The following is a 27,871-nucleotide window of genomic DNA, read 5'->3' as shown; positions in this document are numbered from 1 at the left end:
TGGTGGTGAGTCTCGTCTTACACCTGTGAAATAAGAAAGAAACATTAAAAAACGTTAAGAAATTATTATTTTTTGAAAAGATTTGATAGACTGAACTGTAACTGCTAAGGTCTTATAGTCCCAAAGTCGAAGAGAGAAGAAAAACAGAATAGGAGAAAGCTATCTGTTTAGGATAAAATCCGGCCCGAACGGGAATCGAACCCGCGACCTAGCGCTTACAAGGCAGACGCGACACCAACCAAGCTATCTAGGGCTGGCACACACAAAGATTATAAAACGTTAAGAAGGGGGAAAATGTGTTAGCAAATACACCATACATATCTAAACTCTACATAATTGTACAATATTAAGGAGCGCGGTAGCGCTCCGCCCCGCCAAGTTAAGAAAGTTTGCCCGCGCTACTAGAGATATTATACGCGACAGGGAAAGTAGCCGTTTTCATACATTCCTATCTCTGGGAAGTCCAGGGGACTAAAGGTTATGTACCTATGTTGCTAAGAATTTCAATAACTTCTGAGTGGTTACCAACGGATAGTCACTTACATAATCGACCTCAAACACCGGATAGACCACATCATCCGATCTTCTCTCAGCAGATGAAGGTGGCAGTACTCTCTTCTCTACATGTTCACTGGCGGATGAAGCCATGTCGGTATTCTCCTGGTCTGAACTGGAGCTTTTAGCCAACTTATTGTCTTTTCCGGAGAAAAGGGCGTCAAGGATTTTCTTCAATGTTTCGTCATTCAGTGACTCCTCGCCAGTGTGCCGGGTTTCTCTGGTCTGTTCCTTGTTCTGGAAGAAGAGAAGGGAGGAATTTTTAGTTGTGTAAAGCGTATTTAGTAGTCCAAAGTCCAACGCGTTAACCACTGCACCACTGAGGTAGGAACGCCAACAACGGAGGAACGCCAACAACGGAGGTCTTATCGTCCCGAAATCGAAGAGAGAAGGAGGATTGGAGAGGAGAAAACGTGCTACCCTCTCTTCAACGTTTCGTCATTCAGTGACTCCTCGCCAGTGTGCCGGGTTTCTCTGGTCTGTTCCTTGTTCTGGAAGAAGAGAAGGGAGGATTTTTTAGTTGTGTAAAGCATATTTAGTAGTCCAAAGTCCAACGCGTTAACCACTGCACCTTTGAGGTAGGTGAAGAAGAGAAATATTTTCGTTTTTTGAACAGGTTCAATAGAGATATTTGGAACGCCAATAACGGAGGTCTTATCGTCCCGAAATCAAAGAGAGAAGGAGAATTGGAGAGGAGAAAAGCAAAGTAAACGTCCTACCCTCCAAGCCAAGCGAACTAGCCTGGCAGAATTCTTCTTCTTCCTTTTGTTCAGGGTTGATTTTTTTTTTAAGAATCTTGTACCAGTAATAGTAACTACTAAATCCAAAGTCCAACGCGTTAACCACTGTACCACTGAGGTAGGTGAAGAAGAGAAACTATTTTCGTTTTTGAACAGGTTCAATGGATATATTTGGAACGCCAACAACGGAGGTCTTATCGTCCCGAAATCGAAGAGAGAAGGAGAATTGGAGAAGAGAAAACCAAAGTAAACGTGCTACCCTCCAAGCGAACTAGCCTGGCAGAATTCTTCTTCTTCCTTTGGTTCAGGGTTGATTTTTTTTAAGGATCTTGTACCAGTAATAGTACTCGTAGCTATATGTATTGATCTCCGTCTAAGATACCTTTCAACCTTTCTTACCTGAGCTTCAGCCTGCTGGTACAACACATTCAGAGCGGACAAAGCACTCTCATTAACCTGTTCAGTCTCTGCAGGTCGCGAGTCTTGTCGCTCTTGAGACGACTTGGAGTTCTTGTTGTAGAGGAAATCGAATGGAGAACTTTCAGAAGGCAGTGGGGTAGGAGCCAAGACAGGGAAACTGTTTCTGAAAGCGTTCGAAATGAGGAGGTGTGTCAACTAAATGTCGAAGGTCTTGTTACCCTTAGGGTTAATTTTACAGAACTCTTTCTGATCTTACAGTTTACGATAGAAGTGTATACAAGCTCGGATGGCAACTTATTTTTTTGCCATCCTGATAGGAGTTCTTGTTGTAGAGGAAATCGAATGGAGAACTTTCAGAAGGCAGTGGGGTAGGAGCCAACACTGGGAAACTGTTTCTGAAAGCGTTCGAAATGAGGTGTGTCAACTAAATGTCGAAGGTCTTGTTACCCTTAGGGTTAATTTTACAGAACTCTTTATGATCTTACAGTTTAGAAGTGTATACAAGCTCGGATGGCAACTTATTTTTTTGCCATCCTGATATGAAGATTCCTCATTGGCCTCCTTCAATAAGTATTAGCCTCAAGTTTAGGTACCAAATGATTGTCATGTTAAGGTGTGTCCACACATAGTCGACCGGACATCGATCGATGTCGACTGAACCGTCCACACTGCGTCGACAACATAGATTAATCTCGTCAATCGACACCGGTACCGGTACACAACACACCTTTAGAATGAACACTGGATTCAAAGAATTAAAGTATAAATGTTGTACCTATAATCTCCGCTGAAAGAAGAAGGAATCTTGACGAACTGAGAAGTGGCAGGACTCTGGGCCTGTGTGCCATAGCTGCTAGGTCCTTGGTAACTGTTGGACTGTCCTTGGTAACTATTGGATTGTCCTTGGTAAGACGCAGGCTGTGGTGCATTGTACGAGTTTGATTGGGCAGAGTCGTAAGTTGACTGGCTGGGAGTGTAGCTTCCGGCGTTGTAGTTGATTCCAGTGTTGCCAGCTGTGTTGATGTTGATTCCGGACATGGCAGCCTGCTTGATGAGGGATTGTTGAGCGAACTGGTATTTGGATTGTTGGTCCTTGGGCACTTGGATTGGCTTCAGAATGAGGAGGCCAGCATGTAATTGATCGTTGGACACTGAAATACAGGAGAGTACTCGTAGCCAAAACCATTGAGAGGGGAAGGCGAGGTATTTAGATATATGGTCCTTGGGCACTTGGATTGGCTTCAGAATGAGGAGGCCAGCATGTAATTGATCGTTGGACACTGAAATACAGGAGAGTACTCGTATAGCCAAAACCATTAAGAGGGGAAGGCGAGGTATTTAGATTAGTGTTTTACGTCATTTTTAACAACTTAGGTCTTCTCGTGACGGGGGTTTTACCACCATTCGGTGACAAGCTACCCACCTCCTCAATTTAACCTCACCCAGCCTGAGTGGAGCCGGGAGCCCAGCAGCACGCGATTCCCCAGATGGTCACCATCCAGGTACTGACCACGTGCAACGTTGCTTAACTTCAGTGGTCCTAGGGGAACTGGTGCATTCAGCGTGCTATCGTCGCTGGTAGGGGAAGGTGAGAAGGTTATACTAAAAGTTAAGAGTGGAGCCGGGAGCCCAGCAGCACGCGATTCCCCAGATGGTCACCATCCAGGTACTGACCACGTGCAACGTTGCTTAACTTCAGTGATCCTAGAACTGGTGCATTCAGCGTGCTATCGTCGCTGGTAGGGGAAGGTGAGAAGGTTATACTAGAAGTTAGGTGGAACTGGTTCTCACATAAGTGACTAGGCACGGTGTCGACTTAACCGTCCATGCTGCCTCGACAACATAGATTCACCTCGGCGATCAACAGCCGGTCGAGTAGGTTTAGACACTCCTTGAGAGTACATGCAAATCATCATTGGGCTGGTGGATCAGATTCGTCGATCGATACATACAAATGGTGAAATGGGTCTCATATTCAACTTACTGGCAGACCATACTCATGATGTTCTGTCTCATAGACGTGAAGATTCCCAACTGTTCTGGAGATTGTCTCGCTAGAAATACCCGTATCTGGGTCTATAACCCACTTGAAACCCGTGTCATAAATACATAATGTCAGCCCAAGATGACTTTCAATTCTTGTTAAAAAGTTCATAATAAAATCAGGAAATAGAGAAGAAAAAAACAGCTTTAGATAAACTTTTCAGTTTTTGTCGATTTTAGAATAGATATTATGCACTAGTGAAAATCTCAATGTCCCAAACACCTTGGGTTCCACAATGTCCAGAGAGTGAAAAATTGAAAGAACCATGCAAGAAAAAGAGGGAATCTTTGGTAAGAAAATTAGAATTTGTAGGACTGTTGACACAATTGATCGAGAGGCAATTTAGTTCTTCAAATAAACGGTAAATAATGACCTTTGTTAAAAGATTATTGTTAATTAAGTTGGTATACACAATTTATCTAAACTTCCTTGGACTAAAAGTAAAATGTTGCTTATTTCTGCTGAGATTCTAAGAGTTTGTGCATTATTTTTTATTTTCTAAATACTAAATTTTACTCTACATTGTTTATGGGAAAACTCAACCAAAATCTAGCTACGAATACAAAACTAAATCGAAGGTCTACCCGGAAAAAAAAATTATAGGAATGGTAAACACAACTTTTACTTTATTCTGGAATATTCCGATATTTTATTATTTATTAACTATTCAGTTATTGAACACTACGATACTACGAACTCCCGACGTTAATCTATTTATTGCATAAGGTCCAAGTAAGTTTTGTCAATTGCAAGGTCAGATGTTGAAATCCGATGTCATTGTGTCAAAGTCATAGTAAAAAGTAAAAGAGTCCCCAAACCATATTAGAAATTCCAAGATGCAATGGAAAAAAGGCCCAAAAGTCGAATGTTTTATGATTCAAGCATGAAGGTAAAGCTTATTATTGGGATGCAGGTGTCAGGGTTTTTATTATCTATATTAGTCAGTTTGAGTTGGAGGCATCCCTGTCCCTCCCCAGTCTTAATCCTTTATCTACAGGAAACCCCCAAAAGATGTAAGTATTCCTCTATTCACAAGAACAATTCTGTATGAATAACACCATTTATATTACATAGGTATTATTACATTTATTATTTACTTGCAACGTGATTTTAATTTAATTTTCATTATTTTATCCAGCCCAATTAGCACCATCTATCGATTCTATCACAAACGATCTTCTACAACAATCTGTACACAAATTTACTCCAGGTAACCTTTATGATTCACCATTTATTTTACCGTCACTGGTCGTTTTTCGTCCGGTATCGTCAGTAAAGTCTAGTGGCAGCTGGTAAAGTTTCATCAATTCAGGCGTATCGTCTTGTTTCTTTCCAAAGAATCCTTGGTCTAAAACTATCTTTCCTCGTTGTACTAGAAAACAGGGGTGAAAATTAGCATGTGAAGTGAGTAGATGCAGCAAATGCAACATTCAAGATAAACCAAGGTGTCGGTGAATTTGTGACAGAACGCATTCAGTGGTCAAAAGAGTAGGTCACTTACTTGTTGGTGGGGGTGGGCTCTCAGAATATTCTGTAAAGTCCTGAGAGCTCTGGTCAAAAGCTGTTAAAAACAAGTCAGTTAGAAGTTAGTACCTGCGTGGGAATTCAAAAATGCTGATTATTTAGGCAAATTCAGGCAATTCAGTAAGCACATTGGATATAGTTAAAAACAAGTCAGTTAGAAGTTAGTACCTGCGTGGGAATTCAAAAATGCTGATTAGTTGGGCAAATTCAGGCAATTCAGTAAGCACATTGGATATTGTTAAAAACAAGTCAGTTAGAAGTTAGTACCTGCGTGGGAATTCAAAAATGCTGATTAGTTGGGCAAATTCAGGCAATTCAGTAAGCATATTGGATATATCAAATGGTTATTTCGGTTGCTTGCAGTCGATTAGTTCAGTGGATGGAATATCACAAACGATCTACAACAATCTGTACACAAATTTACTCCAGGTAACCTTTATGATTCACCATTTATTTTACCGTCACTGGTCGTTTTTCGTCCGGTATCGTCAGTAAAGTCTAGTGGCAGCTGGTAAAGTTTCATCAATTCAGGCGATTCTAGACATTGGACATTCAAGAGCATAATTCAAGTCGTTAAACCAAGATCACTTGAATGAAAGAAGCCATATCAAGATTATCTAAAGCAGTGGATGGAATTCTACTTGGCAAGCGGGTATTCAGTAAACGGTTAGCGCCGTTAGTGGTAGCTCAGAGTCTAGTCCTCTGCAGAAGACTAATATTAATATTATTATGTTTCATTCGTTCTGGTTAGTAAGCAGCTAGCGGTGTTAGACGTAGTACTATCCTTTTACTTTAAGTAAGTAATGGTGAACAAGCTCAAAAGAAACAGGCAATGAACTGATATTGTTTTCAACATCTGCTTTGCCACTTTGATATAAAACAAAATACCAGAAAATTTTCTCCTGTTTCGTAAGTATTATTCCCAAAACCAGTTTTTCAAACTCACTTTATGTCTCATAGGGATATAAAACAAAATACCAGAAAATTTTCTCCTGTTTCGTAAGTATTATTCCCAAAACCAGTTTTTCAAACTCACTTTATGTCTCATATTGAGTTTTTTCCAGAAAAACCGAGTTAATAAAAAACAAGAATATGTGTGCAGTTGCTTATGCAACATGAAGAAAACAGCGTGGTGTTATATGTGAAAGCGATTGAGAAGAGCAATTATTGTTAGATAATAAAAGAAAGCAAGAAATAAGTCAAAGGAAATTTAGATAAAGGTATACAAACTTGTAGGCGCGGAATAAACAACTGGAGAATGATGATGATGGTGGTGTACGGGGGACAACAAGGCCTTGGCAGCAACTTCGCGCCCAAAGTCGGAAATCTGGTCACCTTTCTTGACCAGAAATTTGCCTTTCCACGTTATCAAGTGGCCACCGATTTTCAAAACCTGACCTTTTAGAGCCACAACACCTCCGGTGATCGCTTTGACTGCTTGGAACAGGGCAGCCAGAATGTGCTTCTTGTAGTCATAGAGCTTGTGACTTTTGTGTTCCTCGTGATGCTCAAAACCATGCTGGAACAATCGTAGAAAATATTACTTTGATGAGATAGCAAGCAAAGATTTGAATGTACACGTATGTTTACTGTGTAAAAGCACCAAATAAAGCTCCCTACCTACTGCATACTGACCTATCTCATTTCTTGAATGAGAATTGGACAGAATTAACCAGAAGGAAACCATCTATAAGTGAAATTTGCCTTATGGGTGGTTCTTTTCTGCTCAATGATGTCCAATGCATAGACAATGATAAAATAGGTAGATAAGTATTAGGGAGCTCTATCCTTAGAAGAAAGCCCATCCAACACTTGTAGTTTTGTAAATGATCAGGCCCATCTAGGCCTTGACTCAGCTCTTCCGTGAATACAGAAAGTTCAACGAATTCTATGGGTGGGTTTACTGTGTAAAAGCACCAAATAAAGCTCCCTACCTACTGCATACTGACCTATCTCATTTCTTGAATGAGAATTGGACAGAATTAAGCAGAAGGAAACCATCTGTAAGTGAAATTTGCCTTATGGGTGGTTCTTTTCTGCTCAATGATGTCCAATGCATAGACAATGATAAAATAGGTAGGTAAGTATTAGGGAGCTCTATCCTTAGAAGAAAGTCCATCCAACACTTGTAGTTTTGTAAATGATCAGACCTATCTAGGCCTTGACTCAGCTCTTCCGTGAATACAGAAAGTTCAACGAATTCTATGGGTGTAATATTATTGGTGTAAAGTTACGTAAACTTTGGAGGACAAAGCTTGAATAGGAATAGATCAGTTGCGCTTACTTGGGTGATGTTTCAAAGTCATAGAGCAGGAAAAATGAGGACCAACGGAATTTTTCTTTATCTTCTACGACTTCTAGATACCGAGATAAATCGATTTAAAAAATACAGGTAAATCGTGAAGTTTGACGTCACGGCATACGCTCCCGTAGGCGATGACGTCATAATTCATGACTCCCGCTTCGTTTGTTTGTGCGCAAGCGTTTCTGCGCATTTTGACGTTAAGTCTGACGTCACAACTCTTTGAACTTTGTCATTGGAACGGCAATTAAAAATTGAATTTTCGACCTTTTAAAGTTACTTTTTTGGAGTTTTGACCTCAGATTCGAATTTTTCACAACTTTTTACGTAGGAATCGACCTTTTATTAATAATATTTTCCCGATTGCAACTGCTCCATTGTAAGATGGGACCGATTGTCCTCATTTTACTTGACATGATTCAAGTTACTTTCAATTTCAGTGACAATGAACTTCCAAGATCTTCCACTCACCAAACTAAAACAAAAATCGGTCCAGTTTTAGCTACATACTTAGAACCGGTTTATTATTAATCTTTCGAATGGGTAATTGGTAGATATTTAAATTGACTATTTAGAATCAAGCGTCCGGGAGGCGCGCGAACGTTAAGATTTGAAAGTGCCGCGTCGCCATTTCATATCAACTTCTTTCCATTTTCATCTCAACTGTTCTCCCTTTTGCACGTACCCAAGTAGGTTACAATTATTATCGTCCGATCCTTCTGGTGTCAGAAACTAATTGACCTCTGATATTAAACTTTACTCCAGTTTCACGAAGTACGGTTTCCTGAATAGCCTTTCCATTAACTGTCGGGCGTACAGAATTCCAGAGTGTTTATTAATATTTGGAGGACAAAGCTTGAATAGGAATTGTAAGATGGGACCGATTGTCCTCATTTTACTTGACATGATTCAAGTTACTATCAGTAATGTATGTATTTCGAACAATGAACACCAAGCCCTCTGATTGAGTAAGAGAACATCTCATTTTATTACAACCAAGTTACTTGATATTCTTTAGTTCCTTCTAATCTTTAGTGTCCTATTTTGAGGAGTCGATTAATAAATTCTATTCATTGTTTCTCTCTCTATTATCGTCCGATCCTTCTGGTGTCAGAAACTAATTGACCTCTGATATTAAACTTTACTCCAGTTTCACGAAGCACGGTTTCCTGAAGTAGCCTTTCCATTAACTGTCGGGCGTACAGAATTCCAGAGTACAGCACAAATCTGGACAGTCCGCTCTAAGGCCTCTTACACATTCGAAGCGTCGGGCAACTCGAATTCATGCTACTAAAAATGGAGCGACTACGCTTCCAATGTCCGAGGGGCCTTAAGGTGTGTCCACACATAGTCGATCGGTATCAAGCGTCCGGGAGGCGCGCGAACGTCAAGATTTGAAAGTGCCGCGTCGCCATTTCATCTCAACTTCTTTGCATTTTCATCTCAACTGTTCTCCCTTTTGCAGGGTAAAATTGGGAACAAATATGATTATGTTACGTATTGGGATGGTTACAATAGGATTACATTATAATAAATTTGATAATATACCTATGTATTTACTTACTGATAACTATAGTTAGATATAGATAATATGCTAATGACGGTATATATCAGTTATCCAATTTTCAAATTTACGTATATGCGTTTTTAAACTGGTTCAATATTATTACCTAGATATATGATTATGTTACGTATTGGGATGGTTACAATAGGATTACATTATAATAAATTTGATAATATACCTATGTACTTACTTACCGATACTTATAGTTAGATATAGATAATATGCTAATGACTGTATTTATCAGTTATCCAATTTTCAAATTTACGTATATGCGTTTTTAAACTGGTTCAATATTCTTACCTAGATCTATTGTAACCTAATAAACTCAATAGATGTTTTTGTTAATTCATTATTAGGAACACACCTAGTAGGTCTACCTAAATATTACGGTGGGTACTACCTACCTAATACTGGCACATATCCCACCACCGTAGCTCCTGAACCGGAGGGACATTTTTGGAGACACTCCGTCTATAATTCGGAGCATACCTTAGCTATCGGATTGAAATTTCAATATACAGAGTACAGCACAAATCTGGACAGTCCGCTCTAAGGCCTCTTACACATTCGAAGCGTCGGGCAACTCGAATTCATGCTACTAAAAATCGAGCGACTACGTTTCCAATGTCCGAGGGGCCTTAAGGTGTGTCCACACATAGTCGATCGGCGTCGACTTAACCGTCCATGCTGCCTCGACAACATAGATTCACCTCGGCGATCAACAGCCGGTCGAGTAGGTTTAGACACTCCTTAAGAGTACATGCAAATCATCATTGGGCTGGTGGATCAGATTCGTCGATCGATACATACAAATGGGTCTCATATTCAACTTACTGGCAGACCATACTCATGATGTTCTGTCTCATAGACGTGGTGATGATCGTCATGATGCCCGTGATGTCCACTGTGTGAGGAGCTGTGAGAAGAACTGCCCGAACTGGAACCAGACAGGTGACCTGAAAGAACAAAACAAATCACAGGTCTTAGTGAGTAAAGAAGAGATTTTATTTTATCTAGCCCAATTAGTACCATCTATTACAAACGATCTACAATATTCACATTAAGTACATGAATATGAAATTGTATACAGTACATAATGATAAAACTAGAATTTGTCAAATTAATTGATTAACTATTGGTAAGATCAAATCATCAAAATGAAATTTCACTTTGTAATCTCTTTTTGTCTTGAATGATGATTGATTTCTTTCTTCTTTATCCCAGCAGTCTAATATCGTGTTTAGACTGCTGGGATAAAGGGACTTTTCAGTCCTATTCGGACAGGATAAATAAGATATATTCTACCCTTTTCCTGTGCGATACATTAGATACGTAAATATGACTTCTGTTAGGGGTAGTGCGTAAACATTAGTCTACGATGCTTCACGAAATGATTAGTGGATGTGCCTTTTACACCATGAGCTCAATTGAAAACATATTACACTACATGTTATGTGTAGGTATGTCTCATTTTGTTTACCTTTAGCTTGTTTGCCTTACCGGGGACTCAAACCACCAACCCCTCAGTTAGGAGTCCAGCACGGACCTCACCACTGGCTCGGGACATTATACATAACAAATAATAACAATAATTTGCTAGAAGGAAACATAAGTCCAACGTATACCTACGAGTACTTTCGTCAAGTTGTATGCATAAGTAGGTAGCATAAACGGTAGGTAATATTTGTATGTTGTGCCTTAAAATATGACAAGTAATAAGGATACATAAGTCGTAGGTAGCTAATATTAAGTACTAAGTACCTACTCGTAACATCCAAGTCACACGAAAGTTTTACTGTTTCCTTCGACGATAACTCAAGCATGTAAAATGTTCGTAAATACTCGTAAGAAATATGTAAATATTAACTCATGTAAATACATAAGAGTAGTGAGTGCTCTTATGAATGGTATCGTACGTACTGACGGTACTACGTAGATGAGTGATTTCCAACTAGCGGCCCGGGAGCCACATGTGGCCCGCCAGACCATTTTTGTGGCCTGCGAAGCTATTAGGATGGGCCCCCTCGGGCTTGATTTTTGCGCTTTTACTATGGGGTGGACTCCGAACATGGAGCATTCACCCTACATCTCCTTAAGAAAATCCTGGATATGGGCCCGCTCCCCTGTGTATGTGGCCCGCGAAGTACCTGCCAATGTAGCATGTGGCCCGGATACAAATGGAAGTTGGGAATCCCTGACGTAGGTTGTTACAGATAAAAGAGCGCCTCTGTTGATGGTCGAATTTAGAAGATGATGGTCTATATGGCCTATGGATGGCCTATGCAAATAAGTATAATAATACATGTTATTATAAACAGTGCAATATAAATATGTCTTTACAAACTATAACTCCAGTTACTGTATTATTTTGTTGATGAGGTAGGAAATACTACTTGGGTCAAATAGAAAACAATAGGAATCCTCTAGGTTTTACGTCACCAGGAGTGCCCAGCCAAACTGGCGGAAGTAAACCAAATTTCAACTACGAATAGATACATAACTACGAGTAAGTGGTCAATGTTTTGGTTTTCAAGTTCAACAACAAGGTTGAAATGGAATTACAACATACAAATAATTTGGTTACATCATGTGTTCCATTCCATATCAAAGTTCCGTGTGTGTTTTTATTTGGGTCACTTATGGCCCTGAAATCTAGTTGATTGACTGATTGGTATGTTTTGTTTTAAATTAATTCATTTTGAAGGGGCACGACTCTGAATGTCTCTAGCCTGATTGCGAAGCACATGTAGGTGGAAAAGAGGACATCTATTGAACGTTATTGGGCTCTCAGTAAATTATATATCAGAACATAATATTTATTTGGACAAGCAGGAATTTATTGAACGGTACTGGGCCCTCAGTAAGATATAAATCTATCCTCACTGCTACAAACCTTTTGCTACAAGTCTGTTACAAGCCATCAATAAAATTAGTTAATCACTTTATTCTTCAGTCATGTCAGCAATGACGGCTGTCATTCCTGGTAGAAAAGAAAGGTTAATCCATTTTTGTGTTGTTGGTTGGTGAGAGCTGAAAAGTTTGTTTAATCCGAGAGTTCAACTTAAACCTAGATTAAATCCGTCAAACTTAAACCTAGATTAAACTGAGATTGTGAAATCCGCCAAAAGGAAATTTACATTGTACAGCTACAACATTAAGCTGTGTCCACACACAGTCGACGCCGTCAATCGATCGTCGACTGAACCGTACACTGCCTCGACCACACAGATTCACCTCATCGATCGACGGCGTCGACTATGTGTGGACATAGCTTCAGAAGCAGTATCGCTTTCAGGCTAGAAGTCCTATGTTTTAGTATCTTTTCCAAATTGCAAGTTCTAGCTATTATTTGTTAGGTTTATATTAGACATCCTATGTATGTATTAACTCGGCGAAACTCGAATCGGTGAAGAAAACACAAGTATCCATTAATAATAAAAACGTTAAGAATAAAGTTCTAGCTATGTTTTCATTGATTAAAACCTCCTACTTCTGTTTTCAATAGGTTACCAGGTGACTTGTCAGCTGTTTCAAGGTCAGAGTTATTAATTGCATTTTAAATGCAATCAAAAGGTGCATAGATCTGCTTGAGTTCATTATAATTACGTTGAATTACATCAGCATCAATATAATGGACTGCATCTTTTTTTTTTCAAACGGCTCAGTTAATCATCAAGGAGGTAACAACTGATGTGATCTGATGGGCACATATTAGGTACGCTTGAATTTATGACATATTAGAGCTCAATAAAATTACCTAAGTCTAAAAAGAAAAAAAAACTTAATAAGTTTACATTAAACAGGTGTGTTTTTCCATTAAAATAGAAGAAGAAAATGTGGAAAATACAATAATTAGGAGGTAATAATATCATAACTACCCTTGAAGAGTTTCAGGAATTATGAAGATCAGTAGTAGTATAGCAGATAGTTCATTATATATTATGCATTTAGTACATACATATTTCACAATTGCAAATTTTCAGGCTAATGAAAATGGTGTGTCTTTGTAGGTACTCAATCTAAATATGTATCTGAGGATTGAATTCACATTTGAAAAGTTTGACAAGAGTTGCAGCCAGGTTTTACAAGTCTGCAAAAGGCCTCGATAGCATATAATTGTTGGTAATTTTGATCGGATTTAACAAATGAAAATCTCGTATTTGAAAAAATAATAATACTCTCTGATGAAAGAACAGCAGAAGGAGGTGGAGGAATGGGGAAAGTTTGTTGGGATTTAAAGATGGGCGAATCAGTAAAAAAAAGAGTTTACGTCAACTGATTGTGATAGTGTCATGTGACTTATGATTCTAGCATTCCCAAGTAGTTTTATATTTTTATTTAATTAATTATTACGAATAGGAGGAAAAGACATGGAAGTAAGAAATAAGTTTGTTCCATAGAGTGTCGACTCTTTCGACATAGCGTGGGAACTGTTGAAATCACTCAAAGGAGTAGACAATAAGATTAACAAATACAGCACAGACTACAGCAAACCAATTACCTAAAGGTAATTTAAAAATAATTTTATGCAATAAAAAACACATAAAAAGATGAAGGAGCATCTAAACGTTGAATGCCTTTTACGAAGTTTTTTAGCCATCAGAGAAGCTTTTGCTAATCTGTGCAGTTAAGACACATTATTAATTCAGATGGTTAGCAAGATCACCATCATTCACCAAAGACATCTGAGGATTTTGCAATAATTAGTAAATTATTTCCATCTATGTATCTACTAGCAACTACCTACCTACTAAAGCTATACCTACATATGGGTATTAGGGTGTACCATGTATATAACTACTGGCAGCATGTAGTGATGAAATAAAGGTTTGATAAATGTATTCATAGAGAAAGTCTTTGTTCGAAGGGCGTTCAAACAAGAAAAGAACAAATAGGGAAAGAAAAGAAAAATATAAAAATATGGAACAAAGAATTTAGGGTCAAGAGAAAAGACTCACCTTTTAAGGAGCTTGGACTTGGAGAATATTGAGAGGTGAGAGCCCGCAATTCAGCGTTAAATAAGAATAAAATTTTCGACAAGAAGCTAGGAAGGTATAAACTGAAACAAAATAGCTACTCATCTGAACCCCAGGTAATTTTTTCGCCACGACAAACCTGATAATTTATGCAACACAAAATACCATTTGTAACGAAGACTATTAAGTAGATGGTCTCTTAACAACAATACATCACTCCTGCAGATAATTACAACGTCATAATTAGTTAGGACAGAACTTATGTTAATAATGGGTTTAGACAAATGGTAGGTACATGCCGACTGTTGTACGTCTCTGACTTTCTTTGCACGCAAAGAAAGTAACCAAGTTAGCAAGTGATCAAACACAAGAAGTATTTAGTAGTACTTGTATGTAATACATTTGTTTACTTCTTAATGTATGTACAGTATTTACTAATGATATAATGACTGGCCAGGTCTGGTGATACCGAGGGACATATGGGGGAAGACCGAAAGAGATTGATGTGGCCCTTTTTTGGGCCCTAAGGTAATATAAAAGATTGAAGTTGTGATTTATCTAGAATTTATTTGCCCCCTGTTTTTGGACGGAATACAGGAGAAATCGAAAAGTTTAACTTTTAAGCATCATCGTATTTATGACATATGAATGACTGTACCTAGCTATAAAAATTGCCTGTATCTCTCAAACCTCACATATCCATGATTCTATACCACGTGGTTTTGAAACTATACGTCAGTGAATATTATAGCTAGCATGGAGCTAATATTATAGCTAGCATGGAGTAGATGACTTCTTGAAAGAATTTCTGGTATTGGTGTGTGATGTAATCTAATAAATGCAAGTCAGGAGTGTGAGAGATATGTACGAAGTTATCGATTTCTAGTAGCATATTGAGGTCCTCTCTATAAGTGGTTATTAGAATCTATCCTATAATTATTAGATTCTCCGATTGGTTGCTTAGTATTAACAGTTAATATCCGGGAACCAAAAGGTCCTCGTAATAAGAAACTACAATTACCCGGGGATGACTTTGCCAAAATAAAAGCGCAAGTAATAGGTATCAAAGTAAATTTACCTACTACTGTCGCAAATAATGAGTAAGTATTACCTATTAAATCAAATTTAGCAGTCACACTATTTAGCTGTTTTTACATATGTGAGAGTTATTATTATAGCTACTAGCTTTAGCAGAGATATCGACGTAAAAATGTCATAATATGTAAAACTATTATTGCCGGTCGTTAAAAATATTCAGAAAATTAGAATAAAATATGCTAGTTCTCATTTTTTTTCGATGAGTAGCTATGACATATAAATGCGCATAGCGACCGGTGCCAGCATGGTAGGTAAACATTGGATTTTAGGATTATTGAGATATATTGCGAAAATCCTACAATGCTGCAGTGAGCACCACAGTTGCGACATAATAACACAAAGAAACTGCATTTACATTACATTACAAATTAGAATAAAATATGCTAATTCACATTTTTTTTTCAATGGGTGAAAGCTAGTTTTTTGTGTTGTTGATCCGGGCATACCCTAGAACCTTCACTTTGTCATTTTTTTTGTGAAGATTTAGGCCCTGAAACTTCGAGGTACAAACTATTACTCCAGTTACAGTATTATTTTGTTGATGAGGTAGGAAATACTACTTAGGTCAAACAGAAAACAATAGGAATCCTCTCGGTTTTACGTCACCAGCAGTGCCCAGCCAAACTGGCGGAAGTAAACCAAATTTCAACTACGAATAGATACATTACTACGAGTAATTGAAATTTAGATTAAAATTATCCAACATATGTAGGTAGAAAAGAGGACATCTATTTATTGAACGTTATTGGGCTCTCAATAAATTATAAATCAGAACACAATATTTATTTGGACAAGGAGGAATTTATTGAACGGTACTGGGCCCTCAGTAAGATATGAATCTATCCTCTTATACCAGTCATGTCAGCAATGACGGCTGCTTTTCCTGGTAGAAAAGAAAGGTTAATCCATTTTTGTGTTGTTAGTTGGTGAGAGCTGAAAAGTTTGTTTAATCCGAGAGTTAAACTTAAACCTAGATCAAATCCGTGAAACTTAAACCTAGATTAAATCTGTCAAACTTAAACCTAGATTAAATCCGTCAAACTTAAACCTAGATTAAACTCAGATTGTGAAATCTGCCAAAAGGAAATTTACGTTGTACAGCTACAACAGTAAGCTGTGTCCACACAAAGTCGACGCCGTCAATCGATCGTCGATGAACCGTACACTGCCTCGACAACACAGATTCACCAATTAAATTCAATATCATGTTCCCAATGATGAAAAGCTGTTTCAAGGTCAGAGTTATTAATTGCATTTTAAATGCAATCAAAAGGTGCCTAGATCTGCTTGAGTTCATTATAATTACGTCGAATAACATCAGCATCAATATAATGGACTACAGCTTTTTCCAACGACTCAGTTAATCATCAAGGAGGAACAACTGATGTGATCTGATGGGCACATATTAGGTACGCTTGAATTTATGACATAGAGCTCAATAAAATTACCTAAGTCTAAAAAGAAAAAAAACTTAATAAGTTTACATTAAACAGGTGTGTTTTTTCATTAAAAAAGAAGAAGAAAATGTGGAAAATACAATAATTAGGAGGTAATAATATCATAACTACCCTTGAAGAGTTTCAGGAATACGTATGAAGATCAGTAGTAGTATAGCAGATAGTACATATTATGCATTTAGTACATATTTCACAATTGCGAATTTTCAGGCTAATGAAAATGGCGTATCTTCGTACACAATCTAAATATATGTATCTGAGCATTGAATTTACTATTAGATTCCGTATAATGGTAATTACCCCTCTATATCTTACAAATTAATTACAAAATATGATAACCCTCGCCTAACTTAAATTGCATGACTGCATTCTGCATTTCCATCTGTGTTGCCCATATTGAAAGTATACGAGTAGGAATTTAAAGCGCAGGTTATACTGCTGGACATAACAGCATTTTTTCAATTATTCGTACTTTGGAAAAGGTATGCAAAGCAGTGATTTTCCCGTTTTTGATAAGGTCGTCACTTATATGATCCTAATGCTAATCTACATTACACAGTTACACCCGTATTAGGCAGGTATCTAACAGATACCTTCATGCAAGTGCTTCAGTATTTCTACCTTGGATTTGAATGATCCCGGCACCCTATTAGGAAGTTGGTTCAGATATTCAAATACTTCACCGTCAATAACGATGATAAGATCAATAACAATCTTCATCGGTATAATGAGACAATTCCAAAACATTACTGTCAACATAATCAGGTCAAGAATATAAGCCGCTTGGAAACATTCCGTATTAGATTCGGTATAATGGTAATTACTCCTCTATATCTTACAAATTAATTAGAAAATATAATAACCCTCACCTAACCTAAACTGCATACAGCATGACTGCATTTCCATCTCTATTGCCTATATTGAAAGTATACGAGTAGGAATTCCAATCGCAGGTTATATATACTGCTGGACATAACAGCATTTTTTCAATTATTCGTTCTTTGAAAAAGGTATGCAAAGCAGTGATTTTCCCGTTTTTAATAAGGTCGTCACTTATATGATCCTAATGCTAATCTACATAACACAGTTACGCACGTATTAGGCAGGTATCTAACCTTCATGCAAGATACCTTCATGCAAGTGCTTCAGTATTTCTACCTTGGATTTGAATGATCTCGGCACCCTATTAGGAAGTTGGTTCAGATATTCAAATACTTTACCATCAATAACGATGATAAGATCAATAACAATCTTCATCGGTATAATGAGACAATTCCAGACTATTACTGTCAGCAAAATCAGGTCAAGAATACGTGATACTTCAAAGGCCGCTTGGAATCATTCCGTTCCAACAAAGGTAAATAAAGGTGAACCTTGTACAAATGAAGAAGTCCTTAAAGAAAATGAAGTTTTAGAAAAACATTATTTACCATCAGTTTGTTACAGGTAGTCATTGTATTAATAGCTGATAACTGACGAATGACATAGATCTGAACCACATTGCCAGAAGTGATGGGTGCTTTTAATGTTGTGTTATTTATTCCTTGGTACAATAGAAGTGGTAAGTACCTACTTATTGTGTAAGATATTAGAACATGGTAGGTATCCAAGTACAATGATTTTTCTTACGAAATTTTGGTGTGCAAAGTCCAGTATGTGGGACTAATTCATCACTAGTATAGGTTAATAGGCATCTACTTGTACAATATTTATCATGTTAAGGCGGTCTCTTCCTGATCCCTGATGTACCGCGTCCATTTTAGTTTAGGACTATTGCATACTTATGCAATATACCTACACAACTAAACACAACTACATTGGTAAAAAAAGACTCATTGGGTGAAATTGTTTAAAGTGGCAGACGCAGTCCAATGCCTATCTGAGAAACCAAATAATATACTGATTAGCAGAAAACTTACCTTCATTGTAAATGTGTTCTTCTCAAAGCTCTCACAAAAGTGTCCAAATAAAGTAAGGCACAGCACGAGAAATAGAGGAAACTTATTTCCTAGGTACCTATATTAGTAGTAATTTGAATAGGTATCTATGTAGGATATATCTACAAAAAATATTCGTAGTTACAGGTTTTGGTATGATAAATTTAATAACGAAAGTTAAACTGAGACTTATTATTTTTTAATTACTTATCTAATAATAAGTTTATAATAAGATCTGTAAATGAAACGAATATAATTAATTTTGATTATCGTTAGGACTTAACTTTGCCTTTTAGGATTTCTTTAGCTACTATCTATCTAAAAATAAAGGACTGGTGGTTAATAATGGTTAAAATCATAAAAGGATTGAAATTAATTTTAACAGATAAAGTTAGGAGAAAACAATGACACTAAAAGCGAAATGACAACATAAAAGATAAGTTAGGCAATAAAAACTTGGATTACGAGAGTTGTAAGGTAAATTGATTACTTTAGCACGATTTTACGAGGATACTTTGATTTTCTTTGTTTAAAGCGACACGCAATGGGAGTTGTGGTTAAATCACTTATAAGAGGGGAAACAACTCTGAAAATAACTACAAAGGACCAAAGTGGAAATTAGCTAGAAATACAAACTGAATCCTACAAATCGTCTCAAATCGTCAATATAATCCCAGTGTACTATTGTCAGAGAGGTCATAAATGGGTTAATCTATCACTCCGCTTTGGAATTCGCAATTAATTGGATGTGACTTATGATTCTAGCATTCCCAAGTAGTTTTATATTTTTATTTAATTAATTATTACGAATAGGAGGAAAAGACATGGAAGTAAGAAATAAGTTTGTTCCATAGAGTGTCGACTCTTTCGACATAGCGTGGGAACTGTTGAAATCACTCAAAGGAGTAGACAATAAGATTAACAAATACAGCACAGACTACAGCAAACCAATTACCTAAAGGTAATTTAAAAATAATTTTATGCAATAAAAAACACATAAAAAGATGAAGGAGCATCTAAACGTTGAATGCCTTTTACGAAGTTTTTTAGCCATCAGAGAAGCTTTTGCTAATCTGTGCAGTTAAGACACATTATTAATTCAGATGGTTAGCAAGATCACCATCATTCACCAAAGACATCTGAGGATTTTGCAATAATTAGTAAATTATTTCCATCTATGTATCTACTAGCAACTACCTACCTACTAAAGCTATACCTACATATGGGTATTAGGGTGTACCATGTATATAACTACTGGCAGCATGTAGTGATGAAATAAAGGTTTGATAAATGTATTCATAGAGAAAGTCTTTGTTCGAAGGGCGTTCAAACAAGAAAAGAACAAATAGGGAAAGAAAAGAAAAATATAAAAATATGGAACAAAGAATTTAGGGTCAAGAGAAAAGACTCACCTTTTAAGGAGCTTGGACTTGGAGAATATTGAGAGGTGAGAGCCCGCAATTCAGCGTTAAATAAGAATAAAATTTTCGACAAGAAGCTAGGAAGGTATAAACTGAAACAAAATAGCTACTCATCTGAACCCCAGGTAATTTTTTCGCCACGACAAACCTGATAATTTATGCAACACAAAATACCATTTGTAACGAAGACTATTAAGTAGATGGTCTCTTAACAACAATACATCACTCCTGCAGACAATTACATCGTCATAATTAGTTAGGACAGAACTTATGTTAATAATGGGTTTAGACAAATGGTAGGTACATGCCGACTGTTGTACGTCTCTGACTTTCTTTGCACGCAAAGAAAGTAACCAAGTTAGCAAGTGATCAAACACAAGAAGTATTTAGTAGTACTTGTATGCAGATTTTCGCTGAAAATTGACTAATTCATTGCAAAACCCAAAATTTGATATGTCTCATTAATATTGATCCAATTTATCAATGAACGACTACTAGTTACTAGAGCACAAATATTTGTAAAGGTAGGCAGGTATTACTAATGCTACCTGGAGGATGTTACTCATAAAACTTATTGACTTATGGTTATCAAGACCTGTCGATGATCTCATGGATAAATATTGATTTATGAATCCTTTGGTATTTATGGATTATGCAACCGTCCAAAGAGATAAGTCTTTGTGTCATGATGGATACTTGTATGATGAATAAAATTGTCCATCATTACACTTAAGACTACCTAATTTATTTGTAGAAGCACCTACTTGAATCGTTATACTGCCAAGACTATCTTGGGTCTTCGCCACCTTGCAATTTTTCCGGGATCTGAAACAGCTTAGGTCCACAACCTTTAACTTTTCCTAGAACCTATGAGTCTCTATGTTGTTGTTGTAGCGGCTTCAGCTGTAGCCGAAAGGTGATGGCAGAATAAAGAAAGGATATCTTTTTTTCTGCCATGGTTTCTGCTACTAGTCATCTCTAGCTGGTAGCTAGAGTGGATTGGAACACATCACATGCCTTCAGGCACACTCCAATTGTCAAAGGCCCTTGGGATCAGGTATTTATGGATTATGCAACCGTTCAAAGAGATAAGTCTTTGTGTCATAATGGATACTTGTATGATGAATAAAATTGTCCATCATTACCTACACTTAAGACTGCCTAATTTATATTTGTAGAAGCACCTACTTGAATCGTTATACTGCTAAGACTATCTTGGGTCTTCGCCACCTTGCAATTTTTCCGGGATCTGAAACAGCTTCCGGGATCTGGATTTGAACACATCACATGCCTTCAGGCACACTCCATTTGTCAAAGGTTTACCTTGCCCTTGGCATCAATTTAATTTGAAGAAACCATTTACGATGAATAAATAAATTGAAAATAAGACTATTCAGTGATTGCAATTAGATCTTCTGATTCTCTAGCTAAATATGTAAGACTACCGAAGAACGATGACAATAAATTCCGGAAACCAATTTTTTTCATATTTTCTTCTTCTTCTTCTTCTTCTTCTTCTTCTTCTTCTTCTTCTTCTTCTTCTTCTTCTTCTTCTTCTTCATAAGGGTACCTAAGTTAGAATAGCTAGTCGTACTTAGTTATTGACAGAACCTACCTACCTACATATTTACCTAATTATTGTTATTCAATTCAGAATATTAAGGTATGATTGCATTACAGTAATTCCGTATGATGTAAAACTAAAATAATAACCAAATTTATGATTGCATATTGAGTGCAGCAGGTTTTTTGTTCCAAATAAATTATTGGGAGTGGGTTAATAATAAAATGTTTTATGGTTTATGATGGTACAATACTAATGAACTTTACCCCTACCGATATTAATTTGGATCAGATTTTCGTTGAAAATTGACTAATTCATGGCAAAACCTAAAATTTGATATGTCTCATTAATATTGATCCAATTTATCAATGAACGACTACTAGAGCACAAATATTTGTAAAGGTAGGCAGGTATTACTAATGCTACCTTGAGGATGTTACTCATAAAACTTATTGACTTATGGTTATCAAGATCTGTCGATGATCTCATGGATAATTATTGATTTATGAATCCTTTGGTATTTATGGATTATGCAACCGTTCAAAGAGATAAGTCTTTGTGTCATAATGGATACTTGTATGATGAATAAAATTGTCCATCATTACACTTAAGACTACCTAATTTATTTGTAGAAGTGCCTACTTGAATCGTTATACTGCCAAGACTGTCATTGGTCTTCGCCACCTTGCAATTTTTCCGGGATCTGAAACAGCTTAGGTCCACAACCTTCAACTTTTCCTAGAACCTATGAGTCTCTATGTTGTTGTTGTAGCAGCTTCAGCTGTAGCCGAAAGGTGATGGCAGAATAAAGAAAGGATATCTTTTTTTCTGCCATGGTTTCTCTATCGTCGCTACGTACATCTCTAGCTGGTAGCTAGAGTGGATTGGAACTAGTGGTGTAGCGTGGTCTAAATTTTTTCTTGACTTGGGCCCTGGAAAAGAGCGTAGACTCAACAGTGATCATTAGAAATGAGGATGTGATAGAGTGACTGTTTGATATAATAGGTAAGTGCTTCTCTATGATACAGGATCGCCACTAGAACTCAAATAGACGTACATTTTGTCAAGGATGATTTCCTTGAACTTTGACAACTTACTTGACGACCTAGACTGAGCTTTTGAGGAGTACCCAAGTCCCAAATAAACCATTTAAGTACATACTTATAAAGTTTAGATTTTATAAAGTTTAGACCTTCATACGAATTTTCTCACTGCTATCACTCCTACCTAAAAAGGATGGATCCTGAAAAGGATCTATCTGACTCACTAACAAAGTGGACATTTGGGTGGTTGCGTGTAGGGCACTAATTTCCATCATCCATGCTTCTTCATGGATTGGCATAGACAAGTAGAAGTAGGTACCTACCTACCTACCTACCTTTCCAGTTCCACAAAGGCTAGAGGTGGCAAAGATCGGTTCACTTTAGGGAATAAGTTCCCTTTCCAATTTGGAACACTTCACATGTCTTCAGGCACACTCCCTTTGTCGAGGGTCTAGGTTTACCTTGCCCTTGTGATCAATTTATTTTGAAGAAACCATTTACGATGAATCAATAAATTGAAAATAAGACTATTCAGTGATTGCAATTAGATCTTCTGATTCTCTAGCTAAATAGGTAAGACTACCGAGAAACGATGACAATAAATTCCGGAAACCAATTTTTTTTCATATTTTCTTCTTCTTCTTCTTCTTCTTCTTCTTCTTCTTCTTCTTCTTCTTCTTCATAAGGGAACCTAAGTTAGAATAGCTAGTCGTACCTACTTAGTTATTGACAGAACCTACCTACCTACATATTTACCTAATTATTGTTATTCAATATTCAATTCAGAATATTAAGGTATGATTGCATTACAGTCAACATTTTATTATTAACCCTTTCATGGTCTTGTGGGACCATAGGGTGAGGTCGAATTATGTCGAACGAACTCGGGTTTCTAGCTTGTTCATGATGTGAGGAAGAGAGATTACCCGTCACGCTGATGGTAGTCAAGCTTCTTGACCCAAATAAGAATCAAATTAATAGTAAGTACTGTTGGTAGGTATTACCTATGATTACTTATGTTGAGAAAAGGGACAAAAGCTGTACAATAGTTAAATGCGAAACAAGATCTCTTACAGGAGAATATGCTTTGAGATAAAGTTATCAGAAAATATTCTACAAACATCATAACTCATTTGTTTACTTGGAAAAATGTAGAAAATACTGTCCCGGATTAAGCGGAACATGGTGAAAAATCAACCACAAATTTCCAAGTCCAAGCTCCTTAAAAGGTGAGTCTTTTCTCTTGACCCTAAATTCTTTGTTCCATATTTTTATATTTTTCTTTTCTTTCCCTAGGTATTTGTTTTTTTTTTTTTTCTTATTTGAACGCCCTTCGAACAAAGACTTTCTCTATGAATACATTTATCAAACCTTTTTTCATCACTACATGCTGCCAGTAGTTATATACATGGTACACCCTAATACCCATATGTAGGTATAGGTTTATTAGGTAGGTAGTTGCAAGTAGATACATAGATGGAAATAATTTACTAATTATTGCAAAATTCTCAGATGTCTTTGGTAAATGATGGTGATCTGAATTAATAATGTGTCTTAACTGCACAGATTAGCAAAAGCTTCTCTGATGGCTAAAACTTCGTAAAAGGCATTCAACGTTTAGATGCTCCTTTAACTTTTTATGTGTTTTTTATTGCATAAAATTATTTTTAAATTGCCTAGGTAATTGGTTTTGCTGTGATGTTCTGTAGTTCATCATCAGAATCTCTACTGTATTTCGTTTGCTAATCTTATTGTCTAATACTCTTTTGAGTGATTTCAACAGTTCCCACGCTATGTCGAAAGAGTCGACACTCTATGGAACAAACTTATTGCTTACTTCCATGTCTTTTCCTCCTATTCGTAATAATTAATTAAATAAAAATATAAAACTACTTGGGAATGCTAGAATCATAAGTCACGTCCAATTAATTGCGAATTCCAAAGCGGAGTGATAGATTAACCCATTTATGACCTCTCTGACAATAGACTGGGATTATATTGAGGATTTGAGATGAGACGATTTGTAGGATTCAGTTTGTATTTCTAGCTAATTTCCACTTTGGTCCTTTGTAGTTATTTTCAGAGTTGTTTCCCCTCTTATAAGTGATTTAGCGAAGAACACATTTACAATGAAGGTAAGTTTTCTGCTAATCAGTATATTATTTGGTTTCTCAGATAGGCATTGGACTGCGTCTGCCAATTTAAACAATTTCACCCAATGAGTCTTTTTTTACCAATGTAATTGTGTTTAGTTGTGTAGGTATAATAGATATTGTATAAGTAGAGATGCCTATAAGCCTATACTAGTGATGAATTAGTCCTACATACTGGACTTCGCACACCAAAATTTCGTAAGAAAAAACCCCCAAATCATTGTACTTAGATACATACAATGTTCTAATATCTTACACAATAAGTAGGTACTTACCACTTCTATTGTACCGAGAAATAAATAGGTAACACAACATTAAAAGCACCCATCACTTCTGGCAATGTGGTTCAGATCTATGTCATTCGTCACTAGTGTGTATATTCATTGGGAATACATCCTATTAATAGGTAGGAACACAAGGTATACAGTGAATAATAGAGCTATTGTACTGACATAGGTAATTATGTAAAAACAAGTAGATGTCCTCAAATAAGATTAATAAATTGATCCATAACTCCAGCTATTCTACCTCAAGAGTCCTCCTTCTTAAATATCTATTTGTGCACTAAAAGAACTAAGAAAAACTTTGTATACTTACCTACTCATAGTTTATAATCGTATTTAAACTATCTTTAGTTCTAGCCGACAGTATAATAATGTCAAAACACACACAGACAGATAGACACATAAAATGAAGCATTAAATATACCATTTCATGTACAAGTCTCATTAAAACCCAAACCTAGTTAAAGATAAAATAGTGCATCCAAAGAATTGGACTCGGGCAGTAAATTTTTCCTGGAGGCAATAATATTTTAGAAGCAATACTGTTTGAATGTTGTTTGCATTGCCTCTAAGGCAAATTTAATTGTTAGTGTAAAGTGGTGTGTTCTAATAATTTCGTTCTCGCTCTCATTGATTTCAGATGGATTTCGACATTAACCAAACCCGTATTTTAAAACTAACAGATCTTTCCCAAGATAATACCTAGGTACCACCTATACCTAATGTAGATATTACGAGTACATGAAATTTATGCTATAGGTTACTGTAATGGTAAGTATGGATGCGGAAAGCTCTCCTCCTTATACCAAACTTTGTAGTGTAGTGTATAAAGTTCGCCCCGGGCGAGAGTCGAACCCGCGACCTAGCGCCATCTCTTCGAAGCTAGTTAATAAGTAGGTACATAGCTGCTTCAAAATAAATTGAAAATGAAACATAATTTCTATGACAGCCTGACAATTCTAGTGAGTATGCAACGTGCAATAAATAGCCGTCTTGTAAACGTGTCAAGCTTCACTTTTTCTGTACTAGCGCATAATCCACCACTCACTAACCTCCTTGACTTTGTTGATTTTTACTTTCTTTTTCCAACTTTTGAGTTTTTGAAAGTTTTTTCGAATTTCGACCGAAATTACTTCTTTTTATCAATTTTTTAGCCGTAAGCCGATAAAAAAATATTTTAAATCGACTACCATGGTCTTGTGAAACGCCAGAATGCATTTCTAGTGGTGTAGGACAGTATTGGACATAGTTTTATAGTCGCATGTAACTTCCACCTCACAAGACCCGGGGTAGTGATGGCAATAGAGGGGGTGAATGACCAGGTATGTTATCAGCTTTTAGGTGATAAAATGATAATGGTATCTACTGTCCCCTCTGGATAAAACTGAAGGTGTGGCATATGGCACTTGCATGTGAAGACAGGGAGGATTTTCATGATTGTAACGATAATGATAAACTTATACTACCTTTCTATCTTATGTGCCCAAAACATTAGCCTGTATTGCAGCTGAATAGAGTGAATAGACATTTAACAATTTTATATTTAGTTTGTCTGTCTGTAGGTAAATAAGTTTGGTGGGTTTACTTACCCCAACTCTCAAAAAGTTGGTAATTATGCAGAAGTCACGTCCCGTGGAAAAGAAAAGCTCCTTTTGTATTTTACCTAACCCTATAATAACACTAATCACTGCTCTAATTGTGAAAACTCCTTCTTGTGTTTAACCTAACCCTATAATAACCAGGGTCACTGCTTGTTTGTGCCAGTTCCTTTGGTAGCAATATTCCACGGACGTGACTTCTGCACAAGTACCAAGAGTTTTTCCAATTCCAGTTAAAATTGGCAGAACTTTTCAGTACAATTTTGGCACCTACAGGAACATGTACATCTTTAATCTTGTCAATTAATTCTGTGGAACTGGAAATAGCATGAGGATTCTTGAATTTTGTTATTTCATGATACAGTGAGTTTGTTTTCTTGGCTAGTTTGTAAGCGGGAGCAGATTTGTAAGACACTACAGGTCTTATGGGAATATTAGATTTGTGAATTTTAGCTAATCCATACATCTTGGGTGCAATTACATTTTTATTGATTAAAGTGAATTTTTCTTTGGGTAACAACATGCATGATCCATTGATAGATTTCCTGACATTTGCTATGTATTCAACGGTGGGGTCCTTATTGACTGGTATTGCATTGTTTTCTTTCAGAAAGTCTTCAACCTTCTTGTTATAATCTTTTTCATTCATTATCACAATGGATTCACTTTTGTCTGCTTTAGTGACTATCACCTCTTGCTCTTTGAATTTGTTTTTTAGGTGTTTGATGATTGCATGTTCTTGGGATACAGATTTGCCCTGGTTCTGCACATTTTGGATTGTGTCAGCGCACTTGTATTTGGACGGAATGTTACTAACACTGACCTCTATGTCAACAGCTAGGGTTTGAATTGAATGACTAGAAGTGTTGGGGGGGCAATATTTGATGCCTTTATTCAATAAGACTATTTCTTCATCTGTCAGTTGACAGTCAGATAGGTTTAGGATTCTGGGGAAGAACTCAATTTCTGGGATGTTGTCAACATTATCTAACTCACTTGGTAGTTGTTTCAAGGTGAGTGCTTCAAGTTTCTTGGACTGATTATTCCTCTTGATGAAAAGTTGAATAAACAATAAAAAACCCCCCTCCCCCAACTGTGAAGAGTAAAAGTTATTTGTGTTCTTCTTCGTTGTCAGTTTTGTTTACTCTGAAAATAAGTAGCAACATACTTAGTTTATTTCCACATTGACAT

The 27,871-nt window shown here is 36.8% G+C and overlaps 1 protein-coding gene and 2 pseudogenes across 1 annotated transcript; all 3 read right to left on the bottom strand.

Annotated features, from left to right (window-relative positions):
- LOC103518647 lies at positions 1-27,871 on the bottom strand. Its single transcript, XM_008483726.3, has 11 exons — positions 27,864-27,871; positions 26,930-27,726; positions 17,796-17,966; positions 17,274-17,429; positions 9,984-10,105; positions 6,514-6,802; positions 2,491-2,866; positions 1,695-1,878; positions 976-1,046; positions 544-874; positions 1-23 (listed from the first exon to the last, which is right to left on the bottom strand). Exons 1-11 carry the CDS (start codon positions 27,869-27,871, stop codon positions 18-20), a joined length of 2,511 nt encoding a protein of 836 aa, XP_008481948.2. The 3' UTR covers positions 1-17.
- LOC113471315 lies at positions 3,179-3,295 on the bottom strand (annotated as a pseudogene).
- On the bottom strand, positions 3,343-3,456 carry LOC113471316 (annotated as a pseudogene).

Source organism: Diaphorina citri, unplaced genomic scaffold (assembly GCF_000475195.1).
Source record: "Diaphorina citri unplaced genomic scaffold, Diaci psyllid genome assembly version 1.1 scaffold2286, whole genome shotgun sequence".
Classification (NCBI taxonomy): Eukaryota; Metazoa; Arthropoda; class Insecta; order Hemiptera; family Psyllidae; genus Diaphorina; species Diaphorina citri.
Note: the sequence above shows the minus strand (reverse complement) of the source record. Positions and strands in the feature narration are given on the sequence as shown.